This window comes from Ursus arctos, unplaced genomic scaffold (genome assembly GCF_023065955.2).
Source record: "Ursus arctos isolate Adak ecotype North America unplaced genomic scaffold, UrsArc2.0 scaffold_25, whole genome shotgun sequence".
Taxonomy (NCBI): Eukaryota; Metazoa; Chordata; class Mammalia; order Carnivora; family Ursidae; genus Ursus; species Ursus arctos.
The window spans coordinates 22,223,622-22,237,949 of record NW_026622930.1 but is presented as its reverse complement, the minus strand read 5'-3'; the positions used below and the strand labels follow the sequence as shown (position 1 = coordinate 22,237,949).

Below are 14,328 nucleotides of genomic sequence, written 5' to 3'. Positions count from 1 at the left end.
AAGATAGGATGCTGTTCATGTTCCCAGAATGCATTGAGTTCTCCCACTCCTTTGCTCATGGCCTCCAAGTTGAATGTCCTTCCTCCCCTTTAAAATCAAGTAAAAACCCCTTTACCTCAAAACTCAGTGCAAGTCTTCTTTTTTCCCTTTGACTTATTTCTTTGACATATTTTCATTTTATTTTTCCAGTTTTATTAAGATATACTTGACATATAATATTATATTAGTTTAACATGTCAAACATAATGATTTCACTAATATATGAAATCTAAATAAAATGAAGTCAAGATGGGTGGGTGTCTGAGGCAGGGTGAGGGGGTTGGGGAGATGGGTGAAGGCAGTCAGATGTTCAGTATTCCAGTTATAAGATAGATAAGTTCTGGGGATGTCATGTACAGCATGATAACTATAGTTAATAAGAATGTATTACATATCTGAAAGCTGCTCAGAGAGTAAATCTGAAAAGTTCTCATCACAAGAAAACATTTGTAACTATGGAAGATAATAGATGTTAACTGAACTTATTATGGTAATTGTCTATCTATCTATCTATCTATCTATCTATCTATCTATCTATCTATCTATCTTTCTTTCTATAATTATTTTATATTATAAATTATATATATAATGGTTATGTAGTTCAAGTCTTTGTTTAAAGCTGCTGACCCTCTCCTATGGGTTCCTATCTCATTTTGAACACATCTCAGCTATAGAACTTGTATTATATATACAATGTTCTCCTTAGTACACAAAAAGGACTCAACAAACCTTTTTTTTTTTTTGCATACCATTGCGTTTAATTTTTACTGATTGATGGGGCTCCTGAGTGGCTTAGTCTGTTGGGCATCTCCCTTCGGCTCAGGTTGTGGTCCCGGGGTCCTGGGATCTAGCCCCACATTGGACTCCCTGCTCAGTGGGTAGTAGGCTTCTTCCTCTTCCCCTCCCCCCCCCCCCGCACTCTCTCTCTCAAATACTTAAATAAAATCTTCTAAAATTTTTTAAATTTTTTTTTACTGATTGAGTGCCCTCTTTTGGTTCTAACAATAAATTATTTTGACTATAATCACTTTTTAGTAAATTTTAAAGGCAACTAAACCTGGTCTCCTTCCTTTATTCTTCCTTTTAAAAGTTTCTTGGCAAGTCTTACATACTTATTTTTCTTTATGAACTTAAAAAGAAATTGAGATTCTGTTTAGAGGTGCCATAAAGATTAACATGTTTATTGATGGAGTCATATTTTCCCTCAGTAACATCATATGTATCTTCACATATATGGACATGTTTCGTGTGCTCCAAAATTTACACTTTTCTTTTTGTTTGTTTGTTTGTTTGTTTATTTATTTATGTAAAGGGTGGGGAGGGCCGGGGGAGAGGGAGAGACAGAATCCCAATCAGGCTCCATGCTCAGCATAGAGCTGGACACTGGCCTCCGTCTCACAACCCTGAGATCATGACTTGAGCAGAAGTCAAGAGTTGGGCCCTTAAATACACTTTTCTTTATATAGCTTTTCTTTACATAGCTTTCTTGTTGCATTATTTTAAGGTATTTTATAGATCTTTGTTATTGTAATTGAGATTTCTCTCTTTCATCTCAACCTGGTAGTTACTATTATGAAAACAAACTCCTCCTTTTTTTTTTTGTTGTGCTAAATATACAAAGTGAAAAAATTACCATTTTAACCATTTCCAAGCACACAGTTCCATAGCATTAAGTACATTCACACTGTTGTACAACCATCACCACCATCTCCAAAGCTTTTTCATCACCCCAAACTGAAACACTGCCTATTAAACAATTGCTTCCCATCCCCCTCTTTTCTAATAACCACTATTCTACTTTCTCTATGAATTTGACTTCATGTAAGTGGAGTCACGCGATATTTGTGCTTTTGTATTTGGCTTATTTCACTTAGCGTAATGTCTTCAAGTTTCATCATGTAGTGGGTATTAGAATTTCTTTCCTTTTTGAAGCTAATATTCCATTGTGTGTATCTATGAGTATTTTATTTTATCCATTTATTTAATCAGTGGGTTGTTACCACGTTGAGGCTTCTGTGAATAATGCTGCTTTGAACGTGGCTGTACAGTATCTGGTTGAGTCCTTGCTTTCATTTTTTCTTTTTCTTTTTTTTTTGCTATGCACTTAGAAGTAGAATTGCTGGACGATACGGTAATTATATATTGAAGTGTTTGAGGAGCTGTCCTACCATCTGTTATAGGAGCTGTACCACCAGCGGTGCCGAAGGTTTGAATTTCTCCACATCCTTGTAGACGCTTACTCTCTATCAGTTTGATAATAACCATTTTATTGAGTATGAAGTGATAATGCATTATGATTTTGATTTGTATTTCCCTCATGATTATTGATGTTAAATATCTTTCCGTGCACTTAGTGGCCATTTGTATACCTTTGGAGAAAAATCTACTCAAGTCTTTTCCTCATCTTGTAACTGGGGTTTGTTTTCGAGTTGTAGGAGTGCTTTATAAATTCTGCGTATAAATCCCATATCGGATGTATGATTTGCAAATATTTTCTCCCATTTTGTGGCTTGCCTTTTTTTGTTGTTGATAGTGTACTTTAATGCACAAGTTTTTCATTTTCAAAGTTTAATTTATTTTATTATTTTGTTGCCTGCTCTTTTGGTGTCATATTCAAAAAAATTTTTCCAAATTCAGTATTAATGAAGATTTTCTCCTATGTTCTAAGAATTTTATACTTTTAACTCTTACTGTTAAGTCACCCATTCATTTTGAATTAATTTTTGTGTATGCTATAAGCATCCAATTTCATTTTTTATGCATATGGATATATATTTTTTCCAGAATCATTTGTTGAAAAGATTCTCATATCTCCATTGAATGGTCTTGTCACCCTTGTCAAAAATCATTTGACCATCTATGCAATGGTGACAAGCTATTGATTTTTATGTATTTATTTTACATTGCACCAACTTTTCAATTGATCTCATTAGTTTAAAGTTTTTAGATGAGTTATTAGAGAGATGTATGTATTCAATTATATCTTTAAAAAATATTGTATTCTTTCACAATGTTACAGCATTTCATTTTATTGCTTTATTGTTTTAATAAGAACTTATAAAACAGTGTTGAATAATATCGCAATAATGAACATCTCTATCTTCTTGATTTTGATGGCAAAGTCTATATAATTTTACTATTTAGTATGATATTGGTTTGGTTTTGATCGTCCCTATCATATTTAGAATGCTTTTTCAATTCCTATTTTAAGTAAAGTTTTTGAAGGAATGACTGTTGAGTTTTTCAAGTACTTTTCAAAATCCTAAATAAAATTACATTCTAATTCTACCTTAATTAGGTGATACAATGAACTTTGCTAATAGATACCTTTTTGTTGAGATATACTATTTTTCACATTCCTGGAACAGTGTATTATTCTCTTAATGTACCATTGAACTATATTCAGAAAAACTCTTTAATCAGTGTTCATAAGTGAAATTCATCTAGTGATTTTTTCTGTTTTTATGCTGTATGTTTATCAGGTTTTGGTATTACAAATATGTTGAATTTGTAAATGAATTGGGGGAGATTTCTAACCTTGCCTGTGGTCTGGCATGATCTGAATGACTTAGGAATTATATTTCTTTGAAAGTTAGTTAAAACTTACTTGTAAAATCATTTAGTATCTTTTGTGTCATCTGTATCTTTTAAATAGTAGAATTTGAATCACCTTTCCAATAATTTCTGGGTCATTAGTCTATTGAGTGTATCTCCTTTTTCTTAGAAAACTCTGCCAAATCATAGTTTTCCTAGAAGTGATCAATTCCTTCTATTTTTTTTAAATATCTACATCTAAAGTTGTATAAAATATTCTTTTATATTTTAATATTATCTATATCTATGGTTATATCCCCTTTATAATTTCTACTATAATATTTTTTCCTCTTTTAACTTTTCTCCTAGTTTTTCAGGGTTTTATATGCTTTCTTTGACATTTTAAAGTATAAGCTTTGGGGTTTTTTTTGTAACTCTTCTATTATTTTTTTAAATATGTTGGGTAAATTCCAGCTTTTATTAATCATCACATACTAGCTTATTCATTTTATTTTCATAATTGTATCTTAAGTTGAAAGTTCAATTCATTTATGTTCATTTCCTTCTGAGTCAAGTTTTATCTGTAGTTTATAGGACTTCATATAAAGCAGTCTCTTTTCATTAATATTTTAATTATTGGGGATATATAGATATAGATAGCCATATATATATAAATGTTGTTCTGTAGAAATCATTAAGGATTTCTTTATCAACAAGAACATGATCAGTCTTACTAGTGCCCCAATTTGAAATGTATATGAATCACTGAATGTGCTCCATAGGTTAAATTTCTGGATAATGTACACTTAATCATCGCGGTCATCCTTTGCCAATTTCTTTAACAAACACTTAGGTGCCCCTTTGTCTCCCAGGCACTGTGATAGTTCCCGGGGGTTCTTTACTGTCAAGGACTCTTCTAGTTGTGAAAAAAAGAAAATTTGGACTCACTTAGATTAAACGAGTTAGGTATTGAGAATTTTCTATGGGACAAAGTTGCAGCTTCTTAACACTGGCCATTAAAACCAAGCCCTCCAAGGATGATGAGATTTTCTACACATGTCCAACTCTTGATTCAACAGTTTGACTTCACTCTTTGGGCCAGGGTTTATTTTTTTCCAAGCTTTTTCCTATGATAGGAAACAGGGCCATGGCAGCTGTGTGCCACTTATGAATAACTCGATCATCAGAGAAACTGATGGAGTGTTTCTCTTCTTCCAGGTTACAAAAAAAATAATAATGCTTCAGTGAAACGCTCTGGGCTTATTTATCATGCCTTAGCTAATCAATTGTGTATGTAAGGGGCAAAGTCTGTTAAAGATTTTTAACAGACAGTTTCCACTGAAATCACCTGATTGGTATGGGAGGAAATAGTATTTCTATATGAAGGGGCTTAATGTTGCAAGACAAAGAAGGAAGATGTACTGGGAATATAGAATAATTAAATTCTACAGATACCAAAACTTTAGGCAGTCTCTTCACTTTGAGGTGATCACCATAAAACAGAAAAACTAAATTATTTCTCGAGTTCTGTATAGTATACATGGTAACTATTGTGATGCTTACTTAAGCCATTTTTTGAGATGAGGAGGTAGGAGAAGTATCATCACCTCTTAATAATGGGGAAACTGAGGCACAGTGAAGATAAATGATTGTTATCGACTAGCAGAAGGGACCATAATAGTTGAAGTTTCTTCCTTTTGCTTAATTCTGACATGGGTTCTATGATTAAGGATATGTATCGCAGAAGTAAGAATCAACACCCTTAAAAATATTAGCTAATTTTTCCAGGAAAATCATGTTGTATGAATTAGAGCCACGAATACATCAAAGTCATCTGTTTATAGTCCCTGGTTCCTTTAAAGTGTGAAGTCCATATAAATCCAGCATTTAAATCAAAGCGCTAGAAGTAAGCAACTGGTCTTCATCTGTATTTCTTTTTCAGAGAATATTCAGTACTTAGAAATCCCTTGATTGCTCTTATTAGAGAAGGTATTTCAAAGCTGTGGAATAAAAAGAGGAAAAAGAGGCAGATGAATGCACTCTGAACCTCCCTTTTATTCTATGTCCCATGAGATGTCATCAGAAGGAATGAGTTTCTTAAAAAATGCTACAGAAAAGTCTGTGAGTAATTATAAAATGATCATTTTTATTTTTCTTTCCATGCATTTATGTTTTGCCTAAGGACAAAAGTATATATGGCCTTTGCACAATCATATGTAAGATAGAATAATGACATTGCTATTCTTAAATTGTTGTATTGCTTTTCTACTGTATATTCTTGTTAGGGTAAATCTAAGATGTATTCATAGATATATATATGAATACCACTAAAAACAGTTTGCCATGTGATTTAGGAACTGAGGGGTAACATAAAACAATTTGACGAAAGATGGGTGTGATTTTCTTCTCTGAGCCTGCCAAAAATTCACCAAAGAAAAATTATTCAAACGTTTTTGTGGTTAGGTTTCTTTCATAAATTGGAAGCTCTGTTCTCCACCTGGGAAATGTTATGAACCCTAATTGATGAGTATTTATAAAATATTTCCACATTGAGATGAAATGACAAAAAGCTGAGAAGGATTAATGGGCAGATACCTGAATGACAGTGTGAAGATATGAAAATATAGGTGAGCCGGGTTTTATTGATTAATTCAACAGCATTTATTTCCTGAGCATTCAGTGTTGATAGAGAGATAAATTAAACAGCCCTGTCCTCCAGGAGCTCATGGAACAGAAGGGTTCTGGATTTTCATTTTGTTTGACAATAAAACTTAATATTTATTTCCTTAAACCTGAACACTGTGCAATTTCCTAGGACTTACTTTGTTTTGCTATGTAAGAAACAAGCTTGGTTATGAAAGTTAAATTAAATTGGCTGTGAAATAGTCTCTGAAATAAACCTCATATAGAGTCCACCCCTTCAGAATTTAGATTTTTAGGAGTGTGGTGTAATTAATGAGGAGCAACCTATTGTCTGACTTTGTGGAGAACAAGCTCATCAATAAAATATGATCTTTTTTATTAATAAAATAAAATGATCACCCCTCTACTGTCATTTCTATTGTGAGGGCATTGAGTTTCCATCTTGTTTGCGGTTTTCCTTTGTTTTGTTTTGTTTTGCTTTGCTTTTTGGGCACAGTTAGGAAGCCATTGTCCTTCTCTTCATCTTCAGTCAGATATACAGGTAAAGGTAAAAGGTAAGCGTATTAGGGATACAGGCTGGCATAACGAAAGAACATAGATCATTGAGTTAGGTAGATCTCCATTAAATCCCCGATTCTACTAGATCTTAAACAAGTTATTTCACCCCATTCTACAGCTTCCCTCATCTTTAAAACTGGGAAAGTAACTGTTATGGACTGAATTGTGTGTCCCCAAAATTCATATGTTGAAGTCGTAACCCCTAGTGTCTCAAAATGTTACTGTAATTGGAGATAGGGTCTCTAAAGAGGTATATAAATTAAAATGAGGTCTTTGCAGGGAGGGTGTGCTAATCCAATATGACTGGTATCCTTTTCAGAAGAAGAAATTAGAATATAGGTAAAGACAGGAGGCCATGTGATGACACAGGGAGAAAACAGCCGTTTTTGAAGAAATCAACCCCTTGCTGACACCTCAATGTCAGAATTCTAGCCTCCAGACTTGCAGGAAATAAATTTCTTTTGTTCAAGCCACCCAGTTTGTGTTACCTTTTTATGGTAGACCTAACAAACTAATACAGCAAAAATATCTTAAGTAAAAGGTATAGGAATTTGAAATATTGTATTATAGTATATTATATAATAAATGATTCATACACGGAGTTAGCAGAAGTATTAATATTAGTATTAACATTAGTATTATAATTAGTATTGTTAAGGACAAAGATTTGTGAAAAAATTAATTGCCCCAGACAACAGCAATAGAAACAAGTACATGAAAATTCTTTTTTAAGCAAGGGGAATTTAAAAGTATCCCTGGAAACTTTATTTTTAGATCACTTTCAATGTGGAAAACATTTGTAAACTCTATCACTAATCAATTTTTTCCTAGTGGAAGAGTCCTGGAATCTGATGAGTAAAAATAACTTTGCAAAAAAATGTTTGATGTAATGTGTTTCTAAAAATGTCATTATCTCTAAGACTCAGAAAGTATAGTGTCTTTGTTAGCAGTCATGAATGTGCCCAGAAACTAAGTGTGATTTTATTTTACTTGGAATTTGGGGGAGTACAGGTGTGTGTATAAGAAATCATAGCAGGAGGCCATCTCAGTTATTCGTATCAGTTTTGGAAATAGCATAATTATTTGGCTCCTCTTAAGATCCCCTGGAAAAGTCATGATAACATTCTCATGAAAAGGTCCAACCAAGCATATTTGCCAAAATAGGGCTTGTACATGTAATCATCCATGAAACATGGTTCTTTTTTTTATAATACTTACTACTGGAATTAAATGGTAGTGTGCTCTTTTTATTTCTAAAGAAAAATAGGTTAATAGGTAGAATTTTATTGGCTTTATATTTTTCTCCCACCAACTTCTAGGGAAGATTTGGCATTGGATACAATATATATAACTCACCCAGTGCGTAAGTTTGAGTTTCTATATTACCAAGCAGATTTTTGTACCAAACTGGAATCAGTATTGGTTCTGCTAGGAAGTCTTTGAGTTGCAATTTTTCTTCCAGAATACCGGAACATGCTCTGAAATGTTGCCTCTGTGTTTCCTGGCTTAATGCCCTTTGGTTTTAATCATTCTTCTTTCAAGAAAGGGGAAAAAATTGCCCCAGATGGAGGGAACCCTCACCTTGCCTGAGCATTGTTTAAGAAATGGGGCTTGGCTCTCTCTGATTATATATTTGACTCTTAGGCAATGTTGTCAGTTTCTCAGTTAGCTGAGCAGTAAATCTGATCATTTCTTTGCCAAAGATAAAGGATGTTCTTTCAAATAGATGAAATTTCTCTCCTAACGTTCAGCCCCTTCAGTTTTGCTTTATTTAAGGCTTCTTTATCATCAGTTTTGGTGTTTATTTCAAAAAATTCAGAGTCGACAAAATAGATCATAATAAACCATCCATTCAGTAAATGCATTGCAGGACTGTTTGTAAAATCTGTATCACTTACTTTGTACTCCCTAGAGGCTTCCTCTGTAGTGCAGAGGTTTTGTTCATAGTTTTTCTATCCGCTATTCACTTTCTCCTTCTCGTGGAGCTCTTGGTCCCCAGGGATTCCTTTCGGGAAGCTTCATGCTGTGGGCTGGCAGGACAGCTAGATGAGGGCAGAGTCAAGGAACAGGAGCTCTGGTTCTGCTCCCAGGTTCACCACTTAACACCAGGTCAAGTCACTTAATCTCCTGAGTCTTTATTTTCTGTTTTATTCAAATGAAAATGTTTGCCATTGACACTGCAGTGGGTATTGGGGGAAGAGGGAGCAAATGAGATACTCTCGAAGAAAACAATCTGAAAACCAGGCAGTACTATGAACATAGAAGGTCCTGCGTGATGAATACTCCCCACAACAGCCAGGGGCGTGTGTAAGGGGAACCATAGAGCAAATGAGGAAAAGAAATTGAGAAACTTTTTTTTTTTTTTCAGACCATCAGTCATTATGAGATCCTTGAGCTTTACGTCTCCATTTGCTAGGAGAGCTATGTGTCATTTGCGAGTCTTTGCATTTGGGTTTTGTTAGCTATCCGGTTAATTGATCTGAATAAAAGATAGTTTTAAGTGAGTAGCAATAACTTGCATTTATAGCCATGATATATTTTATGTCATTGATAGTCCATTTATTTTCCAAAAGGATTTACCAATTCACGGTAAAGAACACAAATGTAGATAATAAATAAGGTGGATGAAAGAGTAATACAATAGAAATAAGGAATGAGGGGCCTGAATGATAGAGGAAGACAGATATATTACCTTGGCGTCTTGAGATTTTATACTAAGTTCTCAGGCAATGTTCAAAGAGCACTGGAGGAGGAGTGTGACTTCTTGTTTCTTACCCTGCTTTACCTACCAGATGGTTTGCACAGCAAGAATTTATATTTATTTTATTACTCAATTTATTATTCTACAGGCTATGTTTGTCCATGAGTTCATGAGATAATTTTATCTAGTTCTCTTTAAATTTAATTTTCTCAGGTTTCCCCTGGGAGATGCTTGCATTGTTCCATTTTGACACCAACCAAAAAATATTTCAGGGAAAGCTGATTTGCTTTGTTTTCTTTTTTTAAAAAAACATATATAAACAACCAACATTATATTTAGATGCATTTCTGGGGCCTTTTATCAGTAATTATTTCATGGAGAAAATAATAAATTAATTCCACGTAGTCTACTATGTTTTCTAACTAAACTTCCCTTGTTTCTTACACACACATACATATGGGTATATGCATACGCAGACCCATATGTATGTATATACTATTTTTATATTGAATATAAATCCTAAACAGGTTTTGATTCATTTCTATTGGTAATTGCCAAAAAGAAATAATATGCTACTTGGATATAAGAATAGAAAACAATGTCATAATGGCAGGATCATGAGATTAAGAAGTCAAAGCAACAGTAGTAATAATTATCCGAATGGTCTAAATAAGAAACTGTTAAGTTGCCATCAATAATTAAATTTTAGTAAAATAAGCAGTAATATGCACCAAAGATTTAAGAACTATTTCTTGGAGAAATGTATGACCTAGAAAAAATTTTATCCTTTATTCTCCTTGAAAAATCATTGATCATCTATTTAATCAGCGTGCTGTGTAACTCCATTAAAGTGTTCCCCAGGACTCCTTCACGGTCTCAGTGGAGGCTGTCCTACACTCTTCTTCCCTCCAGCCAATCGCACACACAGAATACACCCCAAAACATACATGTTCATACCCTCACATACCTGGATCTGCCGATATCACCATCAGCCCCATCAAAGTAAATAGCTTGACCAATTATAAAAACAATAAGCCAAACCCATTTTTTGGTGCTTTTGAGACAAAAGAAGTTGCATGTTAAATAACATGTCAGATTTGTTGACTGTTTGAAAACAGTGTGTATACGTATCTTGGTTAATGGTGACACTGTGGAGATTTCATTCCCGAAATACTCTTGGTGGAACTCAGCAGTCGTGGTGGCTTGCAAACTTGCAAATCCTGCAGTGTTAAATGGTCAAAATGCCACCATAGCAGTTGTTCTTCAGTTGAATTGATCACTTTTTGCTAGCAAGCAGGAAGTTCATGGTTTTGATTGTTAACAAATGGAGTATGATCGTCGTACCAGCGTGCTTAGCACAGTGAGAAACCAACAGTCAGAGAAACTAGGCTCAGGGGAGAAAGCATGTGATGTGATATTGCTTGGCTTGGAAATGAAAATCTTTAACGGATTAAGGAGGGTTCTTACAGTTCTGAGGATGTTCCCAAAATGTTGATTTGTAATCCACATTTTGAAATAACAAAATTAACTTTTTAATTTGAAAATGTAAAGCAAAATAAGTCTGTGTTCCCCCAGGACTCTAGGCGTTTTATATTAAAATTAACAAAGTGCATATTTATCTTTAAAAACCATGCAAGATAGCAAAACTAACTAAAGAGGGGGAAAAATAACTTTCAGAGTAGAAAGTTGTAAATATTAATTAACTTCCTTTAAAGCCAGCATTGAACTATGGGGGCATTCAGGGTCTTTATTTACCCTTACTAGGAAATTCTGTACCAGGAATACCTATTTTAAGATTTATTCCCACGTGGCAGAATGAGCCATATGCTATGGACTTTGTATTTTTTGGCCTTTCGTCTACAAAGTTAGAATTATCTAACATGGTGGCATCCTAAATTCAGAACAACAAAAGCAATCAAAATAATTTTTAAGACTGGTTTCTGATCTACCCTGATATTGTAATAGTGAGTTTTTGTTCTTCATTTATTTAAAAATTAAAGCCATGATGACCTCCTAACCACTATATATAAGAAGTTGTATATTTATCTTTTAAAATATTCTTCCTCTTTATATTCTTTATATTGAGAATTACTGAACAGTCAACGGGTAAAAAATACGAGCAGAGTAGAGGGTTTGTAAATTTATTTATACAGTTAGACGGCCAGACTAGCTTTTGAAAATATGCAAGGTTTGGGGGCTCTTGCTTTGTTTTCATTCCATTTTGGTCTTATAGGAACGTGTGAAAAGAATAAAGCACAGTCAGCTTCACATCTCTGGTATAGTTTATTGTATAATTTTACTAAGCTATGTTTGGCATATGGTGAAGATAGGTTTTTGGAGGCAGGAGGGAAGGCTGGAGACTTAAAGAGGTACCATTTATTTAAGTCAGATGCTTGTCTGTCTGTTTCCAAACATTGTTAACAAATGAAATATCCCGTAGAACTGTTGTGAAGATCCAGCTAATGAACTTGTAAAGGTTTTTTTAAACTGTAAAACACCAGGCATGTGTGTTGCTGTTATCAACTTTGGACTTGTTCTTTTTGTAACAAAGTGATAAAGTTATTTCCTGATAGAGTATGGATTTATCTCTGTAGCAGAATCCACTACACAGTTAGGATAGAGCAGGGTAAGATTTTATAAATTGCCACAAAATGTCACAGGCTGGTTTGCATTTTTGGTGATTCTGTACATTGATCACTGAGTAACCTTCAGTTTTCCAAATAAAGACTAAAGAGGGTGGCGATGACATTTGTAATCATCTCCAGGAAAGGGAATTATTTAAATTCCTCACAGATGGATAGATATCAAGGATAAATCATTATGTCCACATTTCAAATTATAAGAAGGATTGAGGGTATCTGTGGATGGTGAGGAGTAGATATTGTTTTGCATATAGAATTAATCATAAACTTAGCATACCACAGTCCCAAATTCTCCAGATGACTGTGGAGGTCTTTTCAGACACTATCCCCTTAGGATTGAGACATTCATAAAAGGAAGATAATGTTATTCTACACGTAATATACAAACTGAGCATATTGGAGGACTAGAATAGTGACCTTTCAAAAAGGACAAATTAGATTCTATATGCCTCAGAGTATAATGTGGTTCAGTGCTTAAAATAAGGGTGACATATGACATATACTCCTAATTCTAGCCTCATAGCAGTTGATTTTATTATTTCTAAATAAGCTGCATAACTCATTTTTTCTTCACACAACATAATTCAATCCAATATTCCCTGTAAACTGAATGTGAACCAGTACTGGAGATTTTTAGGAAAGTTGAAAAAAATCTGAATGCTTATCTAATGCTTCTTTAAGATCGTTTCAAGGATTGGACCATGTTCAGTGGGAACACACAAGAAAATCTGCTGCCAATTTTTCTTTGAACTTTGAGATGAGTAACATATGGAAGTACTCACTATGGGTAACATACATATAGCCATAGAAACTACAATGATGTAGTCTGTTCCGGCTACCAAATCTAAATGCTTTCCTCCAAATTTAGATTTAAAAACTTGTTTTTAAAAACAGAGTTTTAAAATTTATGGGATGCAAATATTTTATTTTTCTTCCTGTTTGTTTTCTACATATTTTTAAATTAATATATTCTTACTAATCCCTGGCTTTGTAAATAATAAGAGTAAAAAGATGATAAATAGTAAGAAGACTGATAAACCCACTATTCGTAAGTGGCAATACCACTTATGTTCCAAATTCACAGAGATTTTTTTTCTATGTCTTCTATATTTCCTTTTTGAAATTTCATTTGGAAAAGAGAGGGAAGCTGTTATATAATACCAGATAAATACCATCACTAGGGGAAAATTAAATTAATTTTTAAAAGGCCTCTGGAATTAATTTTTATCACATTTTTTATAGCAACATAATAGTGAAATAGGCAAACGCAGAACTTGGTTTTCTCAGTCTCCAGCCTTCTTTTCTTTGGGGGTGGTAGCGGAAAAGAACTTACACCTTACGTCCAGTCTTGTGAGGCACTCCTGGAACTGCTCCCGGCCCCACTGACCAGAATGTTCTGAGAGCTAAGAGGTAGTTTTCTCTCTCATGCCTGCCCTAGCCGAGATGGAAAATCAATTCTGCTGTTGAGGAGATCGGGAAAGTTGTTTGGCACAATGTACCCACACTCTCAGACAGCACGTTATTTGACCTCTGCCCTTATACAGCAGGAACTGAAGATGTTAGGGATGCCTCCCGCTCACATCTGCTTTGTTATTAATTCGTTTTGCCTGCATCTTTAATGTAGGGTGACAGCCGCCTCCGGAGACTTTGGATGCCATCCCTCTCAGTAGCCAAATACGGGCGCGTGGGGGCCGTTTCCTCTCTGCAGCTGCCCGTGCAGAGTCTCCACAGTGTGCCTGCAGCTGGCAATGCACGATACAGGGCCCTGATGGCTCCCTCTCTCCTTGCCTCCGCAGCTGGCGCTACCTACATCTTTGGGAAAAGCGGGGGCCTCATCCTGTACACCTGGCCAGCCAACGATCGGCCCAGCACGCGCTCTGACCGCCTGGCCGTGGGCTTCAGCACCACCGTGAAGGATGGCATCTTGGTGCGCATTGACAGTGCTCCAGGCCTCGGTGACTTCCTCCAGCTTCACATAGTGAGTACCGGGCCTTGGCCTGGATTTCTTTGTCTTCCTACTGGTGTGAGTCGGTGAGCCAGATTACTGCAACGGAACGTTCTAGATAGACTCGGCAAAGAGGCACATGGTTATAAAAATCGCCTACGTGTGTTGGAGCCGTATCCCAGGGTTAGTCCCGGTGTCGAGCCTCGTTCGTCCCAGTAGACGTGAACCTTGATGCTCATGGGGTACTTTGGGGATAAAAAATGAAA

At 35.1% G+C, this 14,328-nt stretch overlaps 1 protein-coding gene across 16 annotated transcripts in view; it reads left to right on the top strand.

Annotated features, from left to right (window-relative positions):
• The window catches only part of NRXN3 (neurexin 3), a 1,447,961-nt gene that overhangs the window by 1,088,645 nt on the left and 344,988 nt on the right, over positions 1 to 14,328 (top strand). For all 16 annotated transcript variants that reach the window (XM_057318701.1, XM_057318699.1, XM_057318700.1 and 13 more), the window contains one exon: positions 13,914 to 14,095. In XM_057318701.1, the coding sequence (XP_057174684.1) occupies positions 13,914 to 14,095 (182 nt within the window). The remainder of the gene's footprint in view (positions 1 to 13,913; positions 14,096 to 14,328) is intronic.